At 40.8% G+C, this 22726-nt stretch overlaps 1 protein-coding gene across 2 annotated transcripts in view; it reads right to left on the reverse strand.

Moving 5' to 3' along the window:
• The window catches only part of CFAP43 (cilia and flagella associated protein 43), a 120364-nt gene that overhangs the window by 19601 nt on the left and 78037 nt on the right, over positions 1-22726 (reverse strand). For both annotated transcript variants that reach the window (XM_047072704.1, XM_047072703.1), the window contains exons 20-28: positions 21143-21268; positions 16920-17024; positions 15586-15702; positions 14452-14679; positions 12140-12346; positions 10039-10128; positions 9662-9742; positions 8436-8561; positions 1237-1356 (exon numbers count right to left, since the gene is read on the reverse strand). In XM_047072704.1, coding sequence (XP_046928660.1) covers positions 1237-1356; positions 8436-8561; positions 9662-9742; positions 10039-10128; positions 12140-12346; positions 14452-14679; positions 15586-15702; positions 16920-17024; positions 21143-21268 — 1200 coding nt within the window. The remainder of the gene's footprint in view (positions 1-1236; positions 1357-8435; positions 8562-9661; positions 9743-10038; positions 10129-12139; positions 12347-14451; positions 14680-15585; positions 15703-16919; positions 17025-21142; positions 21269-22726) is intronic.

A 22726-nucleotide genomic window follows, 5' to 3' on the forward strand; every position in this document is an offset into this window, starting at 1 on the left:
CCAGTGGTTATGTTCATCTGTCTGTGGCCATGACTCCCCAGGAGCAGCCCCTCTTTCAAGGCTACAGCTCTTGCTGGTAGTGGTAGTAGCTCCCTTCCCTTGCCTCGTTAGATTTAGAAATGTTATGGGCTTCCCACTGTTTCTGGTCTCTTGGCCATTCCTTGCTGTTTCCCTTAACCCTGCCCATACCTCAGTAAAGAGTCCCTGCATTAAACCCTCTTCAATATAACTCTTTCAGTGTACCATTCCTATTGGGACCCCGAGGATAGAGACATCCTCCTAGAGGTTCCCTTATCTTCTTTCATCTTTTTTGGTTGACCCCTCTTGCCTTTAGAGACACATATAAATTTTCAAGATCTTGTATTTCTCAAAATATCATTATTCTCCTCTTACACTCAAATGATAGTTTGGGCAGTGTAGAATCCAATGCTAGGAATAATTTTCCCTTAGAATTGAAAGGCTTCACCCCTTGGTCTTCTTGTTTCTAGTTACTGTACACTTCATTTATATTCTTACTGTTGAATCAAATTAAGCCAGATTTTTCATTGGCTCTTTGGGTCAGATGGATTATTCATTCATCTAACACATAGTATGAGCCCAGCCCTTTGCTGGTTGCCGGAGATACAGGGGTGAACAAGACAGAGTTCATGGAACTTATAGTTCTGGGAGCATTAAAAAGTAATCTCATATAAATTAAAATTCAGTTGCAATAAATAATAGAAAGTAAAAGGTCAGAGCATATACTAGGAAGCTCTAACCTAGTCTGAGGAACTGGCTTGTAAATTGGGACCTGAAAGATGAGTAGATACAGGTCAGGAGGCAGAGCCAGGAGGAATGGGCACACTGCTGTGCTCAAGGCACCAAAGGGAGTGTGGCCAGTGAAGACGGGAGGGGCAGAGGTGAGGCTGGAGCAGGAGCCAGGCCCACATGAGCAGGAAGGTTGTTGGTCTTTTTCCTAAGAACAGAGAGAGGCCCTGGAGGCTCCTTAAAATAAAAGTCATGGGGCATCTGGGTGGCTCAGTTGGTTAAGTGTCTGACTTCGGCTCAAGTCATGACCTCATGGTTAGTGAGTTCGAGCCCTGTGTCTAGCTCTGCACTGACAGTTCAGAGCCTGCTTTGGATTCTTTGTCTCCCCTTCTCTCTCTGCCCCTCCCCTGCTCACACTCTCTCTCATTCTCAAAAATAAATAAATAAACATTAAAAGAAAAAGTCATGTAAGTAAAAGCTTTTATTTACCTGGTTGACAACCATCTCTGCCTTTACTCTCCTTTCAAAGAGTCTTTTCAAATGTTCATCAAAATTCTGTGTGCTTTCTTGAATGGAATTTTGAAGTTTCTTCATTTCTGCTTCCAATGACTGAAAGGAAATCAATAGCAAAGTTAATGTTTAGGAACATTAAATGCTGCAAGGAAGTGGTGTTCACATTTTGCTGCAAGGGTAGGGGAAGGACGGGCCTTCTGAAGTGCTCTGGGCCTTCCACTCTCTTCAACCAGAGATGTTCCATTTGGATCTGTTTAATATACTGTGAGTCTGAGATTTTTGCTTTAAAAAGATTATGCTGGAAAAAAAAAAGACATAACTGATCATGGCTAATGATGCAGGCAGAATAAGGCCTAGTAAAACAAATTACAGCAAATCTTTCTGGAAAATTCTTACTCTCTATATATAAAACAGAAATTTCCAGGCACACAATCTGACCCTAAAAAATCTTGATTTTTTTTTTAAAGCCATGATATATCTTCACGGAATTTTTTAGATTTTAAGGAAATAAGGAGTGAGTGTATAGATAAAGAGGTAGAGGCAGAGATAGACTTAGAGCTAAGCAAGAGCAGGTGAGTAGGAAACTATAAATTTATATATATTTTTTTTCATGGAAAATACCACATTGGTGAATTTGTTTACTTTTTAAAATATAATTCATTGTAAAGCTAGCTAACATACAGTGTACCCACTGTTTTGGGAGTAGTTCCTTGTGATTCATCGCTTATATACAACACCCAGTGCTCATCCCAGCAAGTGCCCTCCTCAATATTTTAAAAGTTTATTTATTTATTTTGAGAGAGAGAGAGAGAGAGAGAGAGAGAGAGAGAGAGAGCGCGAGCATGTGCAAGAGGGACCGAACAGAGGAGGGGCAGAGAGAGAGGGGGAGAGAGAAAATCCCAAGCAGACTCCATGCTGTCACCACAGAGCCTGACGCAGGGCTCAGTCTCAAGAACCGTGAGATCATGATATGAGCCAAAATCAAGAGTCGGACGCTTAACTGACTGAGCCACCCAGGCGCTCCTAAACTTATATTTTTAAAGAAAACAATACCTGTAGTTCAATCCTAGACATACCATTACAAATAATTTTTATCTTTAAAAGTTTTTGTAACTTAAAATTTTTGATATGACTTTAAATTTACAGAAAAGTTGTAAGAATAGTACAAAGAATCCCCACATAGTTTTTACCAAATTAATCAAATGCTAATATTCCAAGGCATTTGTTTTATCACTTGCTCAATCCCTTCTCCCTCTCTCTCCCTATCTCTATCTTTTTCTCAACCATTTGAGAATAAGCTACAGACGCTCAAATACAGCTGAGTCATTTTGTAGACTGTCACTCAGTTTAGGTCTGTCTGATGTTTTCTCATGCATAGACCAGGTTATACATTTCTAGCAGGAACACTACATAAATCATGTTGTATCCTTCTCAGGGCACCACATGAGGAGACATGATGTTGGTTTGTTTCATTACTGGTGATGTTAACTGGTCAAGAATTGTCTGCCAGTGTCTCTATCATACAGTTGCTATTTTTCCATTTGTAATCAATTTGTGGGAAGATACTTAGGAACCATGTAAAAATCTTGTTCCTCATCAAACTTTTATCCACCAGTTTTAGCATCCACTGATAATTCTTCCTTGAATAAATTATTACTATGGTGGTAATAATACATTATTTTAAGTTTACCTTAAAAAGCTAAGTTCTAGGGGCGCCTGGGTGGCGCAGTCGGTTGAGCATCCGACTTCAGCCAGGTCACCATCTCGCGGTCTGTGAGTTCGAGCCCCGCATCGGGCTCTGGGCTGATGGCTCAGAGCCTGGAGCCTGTTTCCGATTCTGTCTCCCTCTCTCTCTGCCCCTCCCCCGTTCATGCTCTGTCTCTCTCTGTCCCAAAAATAAATAAGCGTTGAAAAAAAAAAATTAAAAAAAAAAAAAAAAAAGCTAAGTTCTATCTATGCTGGTTTAATGAAGTGAGAGACAAATTCTGGGAAGGTGATGGAGAGAGTTTAGCTAGATGTATAGAGGCCCTTGACACAAGGAGAAACACCACCCAAATTAAGCTAATGAAGCAATGAGGAAATATTAAAATAAAACAAATACAGAAAAAGCACACTTCAGGGCCAGTTTGTTTATCATAATTTATGACACTATCTCATAGGAATGGAAACATCCTACCGGTTATGGGCCCAGTAGCTGTGTATCCAGGCCCTGTGTCCCTGGACAATGGTAGCACCATCACATGGCCAAGGATCCCAGCCTACCCCTCTCTCCGGACAGAAAGGAACTTTTTCTAATATCAGAACGGCCTTTTGCTCTGTGTTTCAAACACCCCACATTCTTTTCACTGCAGGCTCTTCTCATGTGCTTTTCCATCTGTCTGATCTCCATTCCCTGCTCTTCAACCTGTCATTTTTTCTTATTCTTCTAACATGAGCACCAAAGTCACTTTCTCAAGTAAGCCTACCTTGGGTCCCGTCTTAGGCACTATCTTGAGCCTGAGAAGCAAAGCCTGGAACGGGATTCCAGTGTATGTGATTTTGGGAGGGAGTGCTTTTTCAGAGACATCTGTAAAGGGGGGGGGGGGGAGAGAAGCAGCCAAGGAAGGGGCAGAGGCTGAGCAACGATGTGCCCTTAGGTAGCCCAGCCTTTGCCTGATTCCCAGGGGATAAGGGTAATAGAGAGGTTCCACTGAGCTGTCCCAGTTTGGGTCAAGGGGGCTGGACTTTTGCATCCCCATGTCATCAGTCAGTCACAGGCTGTTCTGGATAACCTTGTGTGGTACAACAAGGATGCCCCCTTGATGAGCCAAGGGCAAGGTGCCAGAGGTCTCAGGTCTGAGTCTTTATCTGTAGCATGCATAGCAGTAAGGGGATGGGCACGCCAGCCTGTAAAGGGGGTCTGGTGAACAGCAGTGGCCCCAATCTCAGTCAGTGCCTCTGTGTTTACTGTCACAGATGGCACCTGGCCATCTGATTTATTGCATTGTAGTTAAATGACTATTTTGTGAATGTCCAGTTAATATGTAACTCCCTCCCCCCCAAGACAGCACCGTGAGGGGCGAGGGCTGTGTCTGTCTAGTCAGCAAGCGCCCCCCAGGATCTGGCACAGCCCCCAGCCCACAGTGGGAATCAAAGGAGTATTTGTTAAAGAATTAGGTGTCACTTTTCCTCAAACATCCCTGGGAAAATCTAATTTTAACTAAAAATGTCTGCATCAGGTGCTGAGAAATGAGAAGCAGGGAGATGGGAGATGGGACACTAAAGAGGAGGGTATGGATGAACAGTGCAGAACCCATGAGAACAAGAATTTCTCCCAGCCCTGGACAAACACATGGCTTGCAATTTAAGAAAGTATTATTGTAGTTGGCCAGACTACAGGCTCTTGAGGATGAAGGTGGTAAATCCCCAGGCCCTTGGTCTGTGCCCGGTACATAGTAAGTGTCAATAAATTTATCGACTCATTCAAGAAATATTTATTGAGTGCCCATGGATCAAGCATAGTTCTCAAAACTTGAAATATAGTAAAGAGCAAAACAAACCAGTTCTCTTCCCTCACATTACATTCTAGTGGAGGAGGCAGGTAATATATACACGAGTGCAGGGGAAGCAGGCCAGGTGGGGATGAGCACTCTGGAGAACACCAGAGCAGGGTGTGGGGGACAGAGTGGGACTAGTGAGGAGAGAGTTTGCCATGTTATTTAGGGAGATTAGCTGACGACCAAGTAGAGATCCAAAAGAGGTGAGACAGCGTGTGGTCAAATGGGGCGAGAGCACCCCAGGCAATGGCCACAGCATGTCAAGTGTCCATGGCAAGAATGAGCTGTGAGTGTGGGAGTCAAGAGTTCACTGGGGATCCATGGAGGTCCGCGAAGCCAGTGCAGTAGACACACTTAAGGATGGGGAGAGTGATGGGAGAGAATGGGAAGGGTACAGATCAGGGGAGGGGAAGAGCAGGGAAACGGATGCCATAAATCAGGTAAGAAATGACACTATTTGGATTAGGGTGGCAGCTGTCAAGGTGCCCAAAGAGGGGCCCCTGGCAAATCATAAAGAAGGGACTTGAGGTGCAATGTCAGGCAGTGCTGCTTCTGGGGAGAATGAGGCAGAGTGGAAGACGGAGGTGCCTCCAGGAGACTTGGGGTAAAGGGAAAGAAGGAAGGAAGAAGTGAACATGAAGGGTTCTGCAGAAACAAAGAAAATCATGAAATCAGAAGACACACTGGCCTCTTCCCCCTGAAATAAGAATAGTCCTACACGAAGAACTTTATATCAAATTGATAATGTCGTCCACACAGAAGGGAAAAAGAAGATTCATCCAAACAAATTCTGAATATAATGTGCAGGTGGCCCACCCTCAGTGGATATATCCTAAGAACAAAAAGAAGTGCAAGGAAATCTTAAAACCTACCAAGAAGTTTTGCTTTTTGTAGAGGCACTTTAGGCATATTGTAGGACAGAGCAAATGAATAAATACATTTATAGTTGGGCAACTAGGGTTTGCGCTGAGAAAGGAGATCTAAATACTATGTTGGAATTGGACGTAATAGTATGAAGTTTTCATATCGTTTTATGTATAGTATGATGTTTTGATACCATATATATATAATTCAGGAGAAAAATATAAAACAGAAATGTGGCAATATTAAAAACTGGAGGGTATAGGTATATGGTATATAGACAGTACTACTCATGTAACATTTCTGTACATTTGAATAATTCTAAAATAAAAATTGGCAAATTTAATCTGGTGTTAGGAAAATTTGTGGAGGTATAAAATGAAATAAGATTTGCCATGAATTGATAATTGTTGAAGCTGGATGGGGGGGGGTCATTCTACTATTTTCTCTACTCTTTCATATATTTGATATTTTCCAGAATACAAAGGCTTTTCGAAAAGATCGGGAGAAACTGGAGACAATGAACACAGATTTTTCTAGGTTTTTTTTGAGGAGACGCTGGGAAGTGGATTGAAAGGAAAGTGAGGTCCAGAGAGTTATTTTTTCCTTTTAGCTTATTTTGAAGTACATTCAGACTAACTCAAAAGTCACAAGGATCATAGAATGAATTCCAGAATCCTCTTCAAAGGAGTTTTTTTTTTTCTTTTTCTCTTCTAAAAGATGAGAGACGTATCCAATGTATAATATTACAACATGTGTCTATGCTGAAGGGAAAAACTGATGCAGGAAAAAGGGGAAAACTGCAGGAGTAACAACGTTGAATCGTAAGGTGGTAGGGGATTGGGTGCACAAGTGAAGGACCAGCTCGGGCAGATGCAAGGCCATTTCATCCTGGATTCTAGCGCAGGCAGAAGATAGATGTGGAGGTGGAAGAGTAAGGGAAATCTCTTCTAGTTGCTTCTCTCCTCCCAGTGAAATAGAAAATAGGGTAAGAGTGCGTTGAAGAGGTCAGGTGTTGGAAGTTTGAAGACAGGGGAGAACATGTGACACAGTCCTCTAGGATCTTGCTACTTAAAGCACAGTCCTCCGACCAGCAGCAGCTGCCACCAGGTTGCTTGTTAGAAATCTCAGGATCCTACAGGTGTGTGGTTTCGAAGGGGTACACGCACCCCAATGTTTATAGCAGCGCTATCGATAGTAGCCAAAGTATGGAAAGAGCCCAAATGTCCATCCGTGGATGAATGGATACAGAAGATGTGGTACATACATATACAATGGAGTACTACTCAGCAATCAAAAAGAATGAAATCTTGCCATTTGCAACTACGTGACTGGAACTAGAGGGTATTATGCTAAGAGAAATGAGTCCGAGAAAGACAAATATCATATGACTTAACTCATATGAGGACTTTAAGATACAAAACAGATGAACATAAGGGAAGGGAAGCAAAAATAATATAAAAACAGGGAGGGGGACAAAACATAAAAGACTCTTAAATATAGAGAACAAAAAAAGGGTTGCTGGAGGGGTTGGGGAGGGGGGATGGACTAAATGGGTAAGAGGCTCAAGGAATCTACTCCTGAAACCATTGTTTCTCCATGTGCTAACTTGGATATAAATTATAAAAAATAAATTATAGAAAGAAAAAAAAGAAATCTCAGGATCCTTCCATTTCCTCAGAATGACAGAACTGAATCTGCGTTTTTGACAACATCCCCCAGGTGATGTGGACTAAGCTAGGGGAAAAAGAGAACAGTGTCGCTGAACAGCTCTAAGGACCCAATAATGATTAAGGTCATTAGAGGGAAACCAGTCAGCAGGTGTAGGCACAGAGAAGGACAAGTACTGGCTTTAGTCAAGGCTGGCTTTTACCCACTGAGTGTGACCAAGGAACAGGGAAGTGGGGACACAGGCAGCAGACTAATTTCACAATACGAGACCATGCAATAAATGCCACCACCTTAGGCATCTAGAGTCCCCAATGCCTTCACATTTTTACTGCATTCAAGACTGCTCATTTTGGCTTTTTGGTAAGTCCTACCTTGGGATGAAATGTTAGGGCACTGTTAGAGGACTGCCGTGAATAAAAGCGGGAACAGGTTAACAATAGGTTTAAAGAAGTTGCTCATGAGATACAGCCACTATAAAGCTGACAAACTGTCCTGCCTGAAATGATGGCATGGTTTTACTTTCTTCACAGAGGAATAAATTTTTTTATTTGGTTGTATACCATCAGCTTTTATATCCCTATTATAATTGTAAGCAATTTTAATGTTGGAATGTTTCTTGGTGATGCAAAGAGATAAAAATAGAACTGCATTGCAGGTATCTCAAATTACAACTGTAAACTACGTGCTGTGTTGATTATGTCATTCTTTTGTCAAGTCCTTTCCTTGAGATTGAGAGCAAATCAAGCAAGAGTATTACTAAACTGAAACAGATGTAGAAGATAGAGAGCAGTGCCTACAATATACTATAATACATGTTCACTAAACATCTTAAGAATTAATGGAGGACCAAATGAGTTGTATCTATGTGGGAAATATTGAAATCAATAAGAACTTAAAAAAAACACAATCATTGCAATATGTTCTTTCTGTTTGAAATTGTGTTAACTCTAAGTTTATCTCTACCCACTTCCCCTAAGTCTCTTGAGAATTTAAGCTGAAACACTATCCTGGAGCTACTCAAGATACTGAGGGAATAAAGAACACTCAATTTTAAAAGATACTGAAATGAAACTTGGGTGAGGTACATTAATTCCTTGCTCTTCCGACCTTTCTATATTTCTCTCTTTCTTCATTTAACTCTTTAACTTTCTTCTCATATTCTTTAAATTGTTTCCTCTCTTCTTCAGACCATACAGCATCAGGTTTTGCCATGAAAGCAGGTTGAGGAATCACCTGAAGATATAAAGGAAAGCATATACTGTGCCTCAAACATAAATATAGCAGTACAGTGAAGGTTCAGGGTTATCATTACAGTTTAATTTTTTTTAATGTTAATTCATTTTTGAAAGACAGAGACAGAGCACAAGCAGGGGTGGGGTGGAAGGAGAGGGGGACACAGAATCTGAAGCAGACTCCAGGCTCTGAGCTGTCAGCACAGAGCCCAACATGGGGCTCGAACTCACCAACTGCAAGATCATGACCTGAGCCGAAGTCAGATGCTCAACCGACTGAGCCACCCAGGTTCCCCATCATTACAGCTTAAATAAAGAGCCCTGGGATGCCTGGGTGGCTCTGTTGGTTGAACATCTGACACTTGATATTTAGCTCTGGTCATGATCCCAGGGTTGTGGGATTGAGCCCCACATTTGGATCTGTGTTGAACATGGAGCCTGCTTGGTATTCTCTCTCTCTCTCTCTCTCTCTCTCTCTCTCTCTGCCCCTCCCCTGCTTGAGTGCACGCATGCATGCATGCTCTCTCTCTCTAAAATTAAATTAAATTAAATTAAATTAAATTAAATTAAATTAAGCCCCAAAGACTTTTAAAGAGATACAGTTCTTCACATTGGCAAGATGATGGCCTGACACTTTAATGAAAGGATATGAAAAAATGTTACAACTATTTTTCTGTGACATAAGCGAGAGTGGGCAATTTGGAATGTACACCGATTCTTAAGTGACAGGTTCAGAGGTACATGTTGATATCTTCATAGCTAGAACTGGATCTGAGCTCCAGGGACACCTATGGCAGGTACCAAATGGAATGTTTCTTGGTATATCCAGAGAATTATGGGTGCAGCGTTAATCCTGCTTTCTATAGAGATAAGAACCACTATGGTTGCCTGTTTTTGTTCTTTTGTTTGCTTTATGTCAGATGAGAAGGCAAGCCTGGGGTTTCAAATTTCTTATTTGCCTGATGTGGTTTGTTTATGAGGTACTGTATATTTGTAGCTGTAGAATTTCTAAGACTCAGGTTATTATAGACAAGAATGATCAGATTTAAGTAGCTCTCTCTACCCCATTCCACCTTCCATAAGAATGTCCAGAAATCTCACCATTCTCAAAATATCTTCCTTCTTGACTTCCAGAACTCCTCCCATCATGTCCATCAGGGCTCGGTGCCTTGTGTCAGGACCCTGGAAAAGAGCCAGGGTCAGGGAGGGCAGCTGAGACAAAGATCTGTCCCTCTGGTGGCACCAGAGGCGGCCTCCCACCCAGTGTTAGAATGACTGCATTTAGAACTGGGGAGGGTGGCAAGTGGCATGGAGGGAAGAGGAGAAGGAGGCCACGGAGATTCCAGTGACCTCTGATCATGTCAATTGCCTTGATATGTTTCTACAGTGGAGTACAAGTACGAGACTACTGAACCAAATTGGAACAAGAATCCCTAAAGGAAAGGGGGTCTTAGATATGTCTGAGCCAAACTGCCTACCCGTGTCAGAAGCCATTGCTCCATTTTACTGGTCACAGTAAATTGCGTTTTGTTTTTTTGCCATGGATTAACAAATCTGTGAGCTGTAATCTGAAAGAGAAAATGTAGTTTCCTGCTGTTATTCTTACAAAATTCAAAACAAACCTTCCTTCCACACATCAGGGAAGAGGTTAGAAGGTACCAAGAAGATAAAGGAACCATCCAGATTTCACAACCCATTTCCTATCTTGGAACAAAGATGAGATCTAGAATGAGAGGCTTGGGAGAATTGATTGCTCCTTCTCTATTAGCTCTCAAAGCTGTTCTCTGCCACTAAAGAGATTATAACAGGGATCTGATTTAGAGGAGGGGGCAGGAGGAGGGTTCAGAGAAGTGTCCTCTAAGCCAAACCCTGTAGGATGGGGTTCCTGAGAGACCAACAGCTTGGAGTATTCAAGGAGTCGTGGGAATGCAAGTGTGGCTGACCCAAAGCAAGATGGTGAGAACAGCTGAAGAGGAAGGGGCTGGGGTGGGCAGACAGGAAGAGGCATGTTTCCTGAAGTGAAATGAGCAGCCACTGTGGGGTGTGAAGCAGGGGAAGGACATAAGTTTGGCTTGTAACAAGCTCACTCTCCTCACATAGAAGGGATTAAAGAAGAGGTTAATTATCCACATACAAAGACTGCCCACAGCAAGACCTTGGTGAGAGCAGCAGAGTAAAGTCCTTGCTATCACCATGCTCCAGGGTTTTTGATAACATGGTGAGGGTCTGGTTCTGGAAGAAATGATATCCTTAAACAAGTACAATGGACCTCAGAGGTAAGGATGTGTTCTGAAGGATAATAATTTGGGTTCAGACTGCAACTCTGTCATTTACTAGCTCTGTAACTGTGGTCAAACTACTTAAACTCTCTGTACCTCACTTTCCTCACCTGTAAAAAGGAGGTAATATTAGTATCTACCATATAAGGTCTTATAATGAAAAATTAGTCTCAATCTATTTAGGGCACTTAGAATGGTATCTGGCTTTTAACAGGGGCTGTATAATGTTTGGTATTATTTCTAAGCAACACTATTACCTTTTTGTCCCAAAGTAATCAAGCTGTTTTCATATGGGCAAGGATTTTTTTTTTTTGGTATTTTCTAGCATTTCTTACTTTTTAGAAATAAAATATGGTTATATTTTAATTGTTTTCTTTAAGCATTTACTTGTAACCACCTGGGGCCAAACACCTTTTAAGAAGGCTGCCCAACCTTTTGGGATGAGCACTGGGTGTTGTATGGAAACCAATTTGACAATGAATTTCATATATTGAAAAAAAATTAAAAAAAAAAAAGAAGGCTGCCCAGTGAGCCCCGTTCCTCTGGTCAGTGCCTTAATGACCCAGATAATTCCTGGAGCTTCATCAGCCTTTCTCCCACAGCATGACCCAACCTTCTTTGGTACAGGTACCAGACCTACGCTGGGCTAGGGACCTCTTCCTAGGCAAATGTGGAATCAGGACTAAGAGATTCTAGTTGGGATCAGTTGTTTGCTTAAGTGGGGAGAAATAAAGTAGAAGCTGCTGGAGGAAGGTGAAAGCAGAGAGAAGTGAGCTAAGAGATAAAGAAAGGGTACTTCTTGACTCCCCTCAAAGTTCCAGCCTTTGGCCCCTGCTTCCTTCTAGGCTTGGTGTCCAAATCTTCCCTAGATTCCATAGGATTCACAAAAGAAATTCTCATTATTGCTGAGGCAATGTCAACTGTTGTTTTTTTTTTTTTCTTGTGACCAAGACTGCTATCTAATATGGTCACTTCCAGTAGTGTGCACAAGAAAATGAGTAACTGGGGCGCCTGGGTGGCGCAGTCGGTTAAGCGTCCGACTTAAGCCAGGTCACGATCTCGCGGTCCGTGAGTTCGAGCCCCGCGTCAGGCTCTGGGCTGATGGCTCGGAGCCTGGAGCCTGCTTCCGATTCTGTGTCTCCCTCTCTCTCTGCCCCTCCCCCATTCATGCTGTGTCTCTCTCTGTCCCCAAAATAAACATTAAAAAAAAAATTAAAAAAAAAAAAAAGAAAATGAGTAACTAAGAACATGGGGGAATGTTGTGAGAAAGAAGGGAAGGGATGACACAGGTAGTCAGTACCTCTTTGTTTTCCACAACAAGGGTTCTCTCTGGCTTCTCGCAATCATCAAATTCTGGTTGCCAGACCACTTCTTCTAAGTCCAGATCTAAAATAATTTCTTGAATTCTTACATTTCTTTCCTTCACACGTGCAATTTCAAACTCTTTTTGTTTATATGCAGCATCAAACTCATTGTTGAAAATAGTTTTCACCTTGTAAATGACATCCTGAAATAGCAATATGATACTGTGAACACATCACATTATATGGTAACATGATCTCATGTTTTTACCTTCCCACCAAATCAATTTACAAACTCTCAGCAAGTTAATCATTCTTTTAAATTTTTTTTATTTATTAAAATTTTTAATGTTTTATTTATTTTTAACTTTTTTTTAAACTATGAAATTTATTGTCAAATTGGTTTCCATACAACTCCCAGTGCTCATCCCAACACGTGCCCTCCTCAATGCCCATCACCTCCCTCCTACCCCCCATCAACCCTCAGTTTATTCTCAGCTTTTAAGAGTCTCTTATGGTTTGGCTCCCTCCCTCTCTAGCTTTTTTCTTCCTTCCCCTCCCCCCATGGTCTTCTGTTAAGTTTCTCAGGATCCACATAAGAGTGAAAACATATGGTATCTGTCTTTCTCTGTTTTATTTATTTTTGAGAGAGACAAAGACAGAGACAGAATTCCAGCAGGGGAGGAGCAAAGAGAGAGGGAGACACAGAATCTGAAGCCGGCTCCAGGCTCCGAGCTGTCAGCACAGAGCCCAACTTGGGGCTCAAACCCATGAACCATGAGATCATGACCTGAGCCAAAATTGGATGCTCAACCAACTGAGCTACCCAGGTGCCCCAGTAAGTTAATCGTTTTAAAAGATGGTTTATATTAAGTCATTTCTTGGTTCAATAACCCACAGTGGCAGCGGTAGGATTAAGGCAGTGATATAACTGTTATACCACACTCTACTTCCTGAAATGTTAGCCGTAACTCAATGTGCAGGTATGCTGATAAATGCTCAAGTAGGCAATGGGTACTAGGAGACTCTGGGCTATTCTCTCAACTTTTGTGTATGTTCCAAAAAAAAATCCATCCTAAAATGTTTAAAAAGCAATATGTGATATTTATATTGGGAAATGTCTCTTCTTTGAGACCTGGTTTGGGGGAGATGTGGTAAGGAAAGGATGGCCTATAGAGATTGTCTAAAGAATTTCCCAGAAAAGCACAACTGCACACAACATTCTTTCTCTGTATGGTCAGGTCATTCTAAGGCAGGAAGGGGAGCTAAGCTGGCTAGCTGGACCTTGGCAGTGGGTCCAACTGGATTACCCCCACCTCTGCTGGTGAGTAGAATGATGGTCAACTCAAAGTATCCTTTATTTTACCATCAGAGTTCAATCTGTATATCTGTCCTACTGAAGATGAAACCATCAAAGCAGGTAGAAAAATGATCTTAACAGTTAAAACCAGAATTTCTCTTCAGCTGAAATTAACCTTCTTGTAGGAAAATGCCTTAACAAAACAGCAGAAAGGTGAGACACTGAGGGCACAGGTCAGCAGAAGCTGAGCAACAAAAGACATAATGAAACAATTTTGGATATAAATGCACAGGAATTTCAGGGTTGGAGGAAGAGAAGAAAAAAAATAGGAAGAGAGAGCAGAGTATCATGGTAGGAGGCTGGAACTCAAATTGCAGATATGGCTGGAGGACTTTTAGGAATATGAATGGCCATTATTAAATTTCAAACTATCCACATTAGTGCAATCTCAGTCATCAAATTTTCAAAACCCTTTGGTTGCCATATACAAATGTGTTCTGAGACTGACTGGTTTGGTAGAAAGTAAGGAGTAGGAGCTTAGAGCTTGTGGGATGCTGTACTTTATCCCTGAGTTCCAGAAGAGAAGTTACGGACATCTTAGGGAAGAAATTGTGTTTCCCCAGGTTAAGAGGATATATAGATAAGCAATCACATCTTGATCTTACAAGGAGGTTCCAAAGGACATCTGAGTTACCTAGAAGATGGCATTCAAGGACCTATTTTACCTTTGAGATTACTGAAGTTCTAAGTAGAACAATGATTTGCTTGTGGTATCAGCCAGTGTGGAGTGTTCCTCAGAAAACCTGTTATCAGAGATCCCAGTCCAAATAGATGAAAGCAACACTTGTATACAAGTTCTGTCTGAAGAACATGGACACACGAGCCATCTGGATATTTCTCTATGTACTTTAAAGACATCATCTGATTGGCATTAGATTTCAATTTGAGCCTTTGCAAGACACCTCATGGGGAATTTTAGAGATTTTGGAGGATAAGGAAAAATTCACCTACTTTTAGTAATATAATTTGGTTGATTTTCTCCTCTCTGGAATGAAGTTCCAATTGGCCTGACAACAGAGAGGCATGTACCCCAAAATCAGTACTCAGACTGCCAAGCAGATAATTGGGCAAGTTGCTAGTTTTTACTGCCACATCTTCTTCCTCTTCTTCATCCTCCTCTTCACGATGCTTTTTAACCAAGGTAATTGCAGACTGAACCTCTACAATTTCCTTCCGTAGCTAAATATAGAAAAAGATGACACAGAAGTTATGCAATAACAAGAATTCTCGAAAGGGCAATTTTGTGACAACTTAATTTTTTTCAGTCATCTTAGATGTCAAATTGTCTTGCCAACAACTGAATTCAAAGTGTTGGGTAGATCCTGAAACTGATGCAGAAGAGGGTTAAGCCTTGGAAACTGATAAACTGTGGATAAGTCGAAAGAGTGAACACTGTCCTTGACAGTATGTAATATTTACATTTCTGACAGGATTACAGCTGTTTGTAAATACCTTGAGTCTTTCCTGACACCTAAACATTAAAAAATATACCTTTTCTTCATGTTTACAAAGGAACTTATTCCCATAGGACTGGGGAGTGTAGGTTAAGAAGAATTAAGTATGCCTTAATTTTATATTTCAGAAAAAGAATGGATGCAAGGTTCTGGCCCCATTACACTGACAGGGATGTGTGTTTTTAGTGGTCTGATAGAGATTGCTGCTTGAAAACAAAGAAACAAAAAGCTGGGATTGCTCTAGGAAAACCGTAATTCAACCAAAGTAGATACTATGCATCTTTGGACAATTACTTAAAAATATAATCCCATATGATAAGAGATGATAAAAAGAGCAGGGTAGATGAAGGCAAGTTCTAACCAGAACAAGAACAAAACCCTAAATCTCATTGTTTAAAAGTATATCCTCCTATTTGAGAGCTAGCCAGTATTATATAGGATTATAGACTTCTTGACTTATTGTGTGGATTTAGTTCCTATATTTATTAAAATATATTCTACAAATTAACAGGGAATGAAAATATAAACAAGATCTAAACTTATCTTAAATTGTATCTTAACTCAGATCCCTATGGAGACCCTAAAATAAAACACATCACTTATATAAATACATATATATTTAAAATTGTACTTTAAGACACTCTGTTTCAATCTTCTTTTGCTGCAAAACTCTCTTTAATTCTTTCAACTCTTCATCCGTGCGTTCTTTCATTGGGAAGTTCTCAACCACGTAAGGCATGTGAAAGCACTTGAAAAAAAAAGGCAGGATAAATAAATTTATTTGTAGTATAATTGTATACACACAATTGGAGTGAGAGATGTTATCCCTGATTAAAATTAATTCATAGGTTATCATTCATGAGTGAAATTGACAGTGGAAACTTTCTTTAAAATAAGACAACACAGGGTGCCTGAGTGGCTTAGTCAGTTAAGTGGCCAACTCTTGATCTCAGGGTTCCTAAGATCCAGCTCCACATGGGGCTCTGTGCTGACAGCTCAGAGCCTGCTTCAGATTCTGTTTCTCCCTCTTGCGCTGTTCCTCCCCCGATTGCATTCTCTCTCTCTCTCAAAAAAAAATAAATAAGTAAATATTTTTAAAAATTTATTTATATTACATTAGTATTGGTGTAAACCTTGAGTAGAAATACTGTGCTTCAATGAAGGATTTATTTCTAGAGCAGTGATTCTCAACCAGGAGTGATTTCACTTGCCCTGTCCCCCTCCTCCCCAGCCCCCCAGGGACATTTGGCAATGTCTGGAACTATATTTGATTTTCACTAGTGGGAGTTTTGGATGCTACTGGGGCCTAGTAGATAGAGGTCAAAACATCCTACAATCCATAGGACAGCCTCTACACCACAGAATTAACCAGCCCCAAATGTGCCACTCTTGGGAAACCCTGTTTAAGAGCAATACTCAACCACAAATATGTAGGGTGACCATATATTTCATTACCCAAATTGGGGGGGCATATTTGAAATGAGAAGGGTGCTCTTAATAGTTACTCTAGGACCACAGGGATAAACTGGGACTTTTGGTCACCTTACATGAAGAGGAACATTGTGTTGGGAGGAATCTCAGTGAAAAAGCATAAAAACCAGACATTTAGAGGGCACAGGTAGAACTGTGGACAGTACTGTGTCTAGTTTTCCATCTGTGTGGAATGTGAATGAAGCGGCTTTTTGGAACAGATAGATAATAAGACTGGATGCAGGTAGTTCATAGAGGAAAGAGAGAAAATCTTCAGAGCTGCTGGCTTGGAGGGGCACAGGGACCGAACAGAGAGGGAAGAATGAGACGAGAGAAAGTGGTACATCCAGGTGGAATCTGGAAGGGCAAGGCATGCTCTGAATGCTTTTGTATGCATGCATTTTCTTAAAATTATTTAAAAGTTTTTTCCGCCATGAGACTCTCAATGAAAATTCTCATTGGCTAAGGTATTGTACCTGGAGTTCTATCTGTTACCTTAAGAGCTCGACCTTTCACAGCCATCGCATTCCAGCATTCTTCTTTAATAAGTTCAGCCAAATAGGCCTTGGCTAGGTTATGCATCTCTGCATCCTTTCTTATCTTGAAGAACATAAGTGAAGGGGAAAAAATACACATGAAAACGTGGCCTCTTGAAAAAATAATCTGAATTGTAAATTCACTAATCAGCCGTGGCTGCACATTTAGTGGTAGTGTGGGATCTTCTTTCCCCAAAGTTCTGGGTTGCCCTGTGTTCAGATGTCCTTTGGGAGGAACACTTTCCTGTCTCAACAACATTTCCTAGAGTTTAGTCTGGAGGCTTGGGATTCCCTTCCTTGAGGACCAGGGTGTCAACACAAACACCTCTAAAGGCAGGTAGGTCCTAAACGTGAGCCAGGGAGGTGTGAGGACACATGCGTGGCCATGGTGGACTGCAGAATTAAAGTGCACACTGGCGGGTTGGTACAGAGCTGGAAAGCAAACCCACTGTGCCAAGTGTTCCTGTTTTATTAGAGAAGCTTGAAAATGTGTATTTAAAAAAAAATTTTAAATGTTTATTTATTTTTAAGAGAGAGAGCGAGTGTGGGAGGGGCAGAGAGAGAGGGAGACATAGAATGTGAGGCAGGCTCCAGGCTCTGAGCTGTCCGCACAGAGCCCAACATGGGGCTTGAACCCACAAACAGAACCATGAGATCACGACCTGAGCCGAAGTCGGACGCCCAACCAACTGAGCCACCCAGGCACCCCGAAAATGTGTATTTGTAATGAAACTACCAGATATCTAAATGTTGCCTTACTTCTTTTCAATGCATATTTGAAGTGCCAGTTTGTGAGCTTTGTCTTGGGGTCACTTAATTCTTCTAATTTTTATATCCACAATAAATAAATGCTCCATGGGGCGCCTAGGTGGCTCAGTTGGTTGAGCGTCTGACTTAGGTTCAGGTCATGATCTCACAGTCTGTGAATTCGAGCCCTGTGTCGGGCTCTGTGCTGACAGCTCAGAGCCTGGAACTTGCTTCGGATTCTGTGTCTCCCTCTCTCTCTGCCCCTCCCCCGCTCATGCTCTATCTCTCTCTCTGTCAAAAATAAATAAACATTAAAAAAAAATTAAAAAAAATAAATGCTCCATTTCTCTTGGGGATCATATGCTTGACCTTTTCTCATTTAGAAACATACACTATCTCAATTAGTTTTATCTGCTTAAGTCAGCCAACTGCTTAACACATAAGTGGTTAAGTATTCTTGTTTTAATGGAGCTTGCTGAAAGATCTAACATGAAAGTGAGGACCAACAATCTTTAGTCCTTAGGATCCTCTTCAGAACCTCTTTTGCATTTCGCTGTGTTGGCAGAATTATCAGCAAACTAGCTAAGAATATATCTCCCAGATTAGAAGATGTCTTGTTTATTCATTTGTGTTTATTTTATTCATTGTGTGATCAAAGGCTTTGTTTAATTTGTATTTTACTTCTTTTTTTATCCACTGAGTTAATGGCTAATACAGTTTTAAATTATTTTTTCCTTAAATGAACAGCTGTTTTGGCCTATCAGTTGTCAGAACCTGCCTGATTCCCAGCCCACCCAGCCCTCTCCTCTCTACTGCTGAGGCTATTTGATCAACCCCTCCAGACTGTGTTCAGGTTGTCATTACTGGGCTTTGGTCTTTTCCCTATTGTTGAGATCCTAGCCAAGGCTAACTAATCGCCTGTTCCCTTTAGGACTGGGATCCCTGACAGGTAGGTAGCACTAACTCTTTCCAGGGACTAGTATTCTGTTCCCAAATGTGCTGAAGGCCACCTGGGTTTAGGGTTTCATCTGCTAACACTGTTCTGTGCTGGACCATCTGGTTCCACTATCACATCTAATGTGGGGCCAATCTTTCTTCCAAGCCCAGAGCTAAAAAAAAAAAAAAAAGAAAAGGTAATAATATTGGGGAAACGAGTGTGTGAAGAGCCATTCTCTGCACCAAAGACTGCCTCAAAGGAGCAAAGAGGCTTCTGGAGAAATATGTAGGAATTTGATAAGCAGCAAGGAGCATCTGGACAGAGGCATGGGGTGGGGGTAATCAGGGTGGGCTCATCAGTGATCTGCAGGTCAGCAGGCCAGAGGGGCAGGTTTGTGGGGCTGAGTGGTCCCACATTAGCTTGGAGAGAGAACCAACAATGAAGACAGGGCTAGGCACCTGACCCAGATGCACTACGGAGAGGTCAAGTGATTCTAGGTCCAAATCCTTAGTTTCCTCAAGTCAGGAAAACCAAAAACCTACCTTTTTTTGGATGGTTGCAACAATCAAAATAAACAACATTCAAAAAGCCCCTAAACTGGTGTCTATTGCTATAATAAGAAAATGGGATGATTTCTAACAGCTTTCTGTTGAGTGTAAGAAAAGCCAAATTCTTTACAATGATGTACAAGGTCTTCAGAGCCGGTCTCTGCCCCCACCTCATTTCAAGAAGCTCTCTCCTTCCCCTATGCTACTGCCTTTCTGGCCATGGTGTTTCTGGAGTAATCCAAGCCATTTCTGCCTCAGGACCTCTGTTCATGCTGCCTCCTTCGCCTGATATTCTCTTCCCCCAGCTCCTTGCATAGCTAGCTCCTTCTCTCCTTTTTGTTCCCTTTAAAATGGTCTTCTTTGACTGCAGAAGTAGATGCCCCATATCTATCAGAGAATTCAGTTTGTTTCCATCATACAATATAGAGAGATTTGTGTATGGTCTGTCTTCTCCACTAGATTAGTGCCATGTGGGCAGGACCTATATTTCATAGGCATTGTATTCCTGGCACTGACAATAGTGCCTGGCACATAACAGGTGTTCAATAAATGTTGCAGAATGAATGGATGGATGGATGGATGAATTTTACCTCCTTGAGTCAGTCTGTGAGGTCCTCTTGGTACTGATTCTGTTATTCAATATATTTCCTCTCATTCTCAGCCTTATATCATTCACTAATTTGACAAATATGCCTCATTTCTGTATCTTTACCCCAGTCATTAACTTATTTAACAGGAAAGGGTCCTAGAGCACATCACTGGAGACCTCCCTCCTACAGGCATCAAATTATCAGCCTCTTTTTGATATAGTTGTTTAACCAACTATAATCCACTCAAATGTCCTTATATCCAGCAATATTTCCTTCTCTTCTTTAGGAAAAAAATGTTTTTTATACTTGCACACTCAAAAAGTTAAATGTACTGTGCAGGTTGAGAAAGAGGTAGCTTAAGAACATTCTGTGTAGGGGCACCTGGGTGACTCAGTCAGTTGAGTGTCCAACTCTTGATTTCAGCTCAGGTCATGATCTCATAGTTTATGGGATTAAGCCTCACGTTGGGCTCCATGCTGACAGGGCAGGATCTGCTTGGGATTCTCTCTCTCCCTCTTTCTTTCTCTGTCCCTCCCTCACTCGTGTTAGCTTGCTTGTCTCTCTCTCTTTCAAAATAAATAAATAAAAACTTTAAAAAAAGAGAACATTCTGTGTAAAACACAATTAGGACTTTTACCTAAAATAAAACCCATATGAGTAAACAATGTAATGTGACACAAAGAGATGCAAAGGCTGTATTAATAGAAGTATAGTATCTAGAAAAATGGAGGTTTCATTTTATGCTTTTCTGTAAATTGGACAGATAATAACTGGAATTCTTTTGTGGATGCCATACTCAAATATAATGAAATCATAGGGGAAAATGTATGACATATGATGAAGCTATTGAAACTACATTATATGATGGTCATAGGAGCTGGGACAGCTAGCTTAGACAAGATACAGAGGGAACATGGTAAGTGCTAATCTTCTCTGTTTTCAGAGTGGCCATTGAATAGATGATGCTTAAAGGGTAGAAGAATCAGTGAATAAAGGGAGAAGGATTCCAACTCCTGTCAAGAAATGGCTTACTAATCCAGAAGGTCCAAAGTTGGCATAGGTGGCTGAGAGGATTTCAAAAAACGTTCAAACATATGGTGGGAGATGGTTGGAATGGATGTCAGGAAAAGAGGGACATACATGAGATGTGTGGCTGGCCCAGTCACCCCTTTCCCCTAACTCCCAAATTTAATAATTCTCTGACTCGTCGCACTTATACCTACTAGGTTTGCTTTCTTTGCATTGTGCTGGGGAAGTTTTTGTTTTGTTCACATTATCCTAGAAAAGTTCTCCTTCACATTTTCTTTTTTACTTCTTTCATTATGTTTCTTTATGGTGCTTAATTCAGATTTTTCCATACCTTTGCCACTTCTTCCTCATTTTCGTTGTGAAGCCTTTCCAGTTCTTCAAGATCCAGGCTAAATTCCTTTTGCTCTAATTTTGCGATATTGTCTATTGCTTCATTTTCTTCCATCATAGTCAGAACCTGAATTTTCAGATAAGAAAGAATGGTGACAAGAATTAAACTTTATAGCCATGCTTTTCAAAGTCTCTTCAGATAGCAGTCAGTAAAAAAAAGAGAGGTCTTGTTTATCTAAATGTAACTATTGAGTAAAGCATTAGGTTATGGGCTTATTGTAGCCATTTAAGTTTTCAGCTTTAACCCTCATTCATCTAAAAACGACAACAAAAATGTGTAAATTCATCACTTCATTGAAAGAAATTAAAGAATTATTGATATTTAGGTGTGCTGATGGTATTGTGATCATGTGTTTTAAGAGTTCTAATCTTTTAGAGGTACCTACTTAAATAATTAAATGATATAATATCTGGGATTTACTTCAAAATGATCAGAAGAGGGCACCTGGGTGGGTCAGTTGGTTGAGCCTCCAAATTTGGCTCAGGTCATAATCTCATGATTCGTGAGTTCAAGCCCCGCATCAAGCTTGCTGTCAGTGCAGAGCCTGCTTTGAATCCTCTGTTCCCCTTTCTCTCTGCCGCTCCCCTGCTCACATTCTCAAAATGAATCTCAAAAATGAATCCTAAAAATTAATAAACATTTAAAAAATGATCAGGAGAGGGGATAGTGGCTGAGGATATAGATGAAACAATACTGGCCAATGGATTTATTATTTTATTATTCTATCTCCTTTTATATTATATTTGAACATTTCCAAAATAAAAATTATGTTTAGAAGTTTATAACTTCAGGGAAGGCTGGGTGGTTCAGTCAGTTAAGTGCGTGATCTTTATTTTGGCTCAGGTCATGATCTCAGGGATCATGGGTTTGAGCCCTGCGTCAGGCTCTGTGCTGACAGCATAGAGCCTGGTTGGGATTCTCTTCTTCTCTCTCTGCTTGTGCTCTTTTTCTCTCTTTCTCCAAATAAACATAAAAACAATTTTTTTCTAATTAAAAAAGTTTATAACTTCAGAAAATTCAGGGCCAAAGGACACATACTGCAACATGGATGATAAAGTATTAATATCTTCAATATATTAAAAGCTCTTACAAGTCAACAACAAAAAAAAATCAGAAAATATAATAGAAAAATTGAGGACCTCAGTTTCAAAATAGTTGACTGAGAATGGAGTTTACAATCATCCTTCCCCACCTCAATCCATAAAATAAAGAGAAAAGAAGTGTATGATAAATAGATAAATCCACTACTAAAATTAAGACAGAAAAAAAGAATCTTTCAGTGGCCCAGAAACTGTAACTTCTGAAAGATGAAAATCAGATGGATCTAAATGATACATGATAGCCCCAAGTGTCCACAAGACAATATTTAACAACATGTAGAAGGTACACCAGATATAGGAGCATGCAGTAACCTGGAAGTAACAGCTGAGTGACTGGCTGGGGGGACTACATCAGAAAGAGGCAGTGGATAGAACCTGCATGTATATGTACCACCACTTGATAAAACTCCTGGGGGCCCAGCAG

The sequence above is a fragment of the Lynx rufus genome, unplaced genomic scaffold (assembly GCF_022079265.1).
Source record: "Lynx rufus isolate CCGP_SWC_20201006 ecotype Redwood Valley unplaced genomic scaffold, mLynRuf1.p SCAF_11, whole genome shotgun sequence".
In the NCBI taxonomy this organism is placed as follows: Eukaryota; Metazoa; Chordata; class Mammalia; order Carnivora; family Felidae; genus Lynx; species Lynx rufus.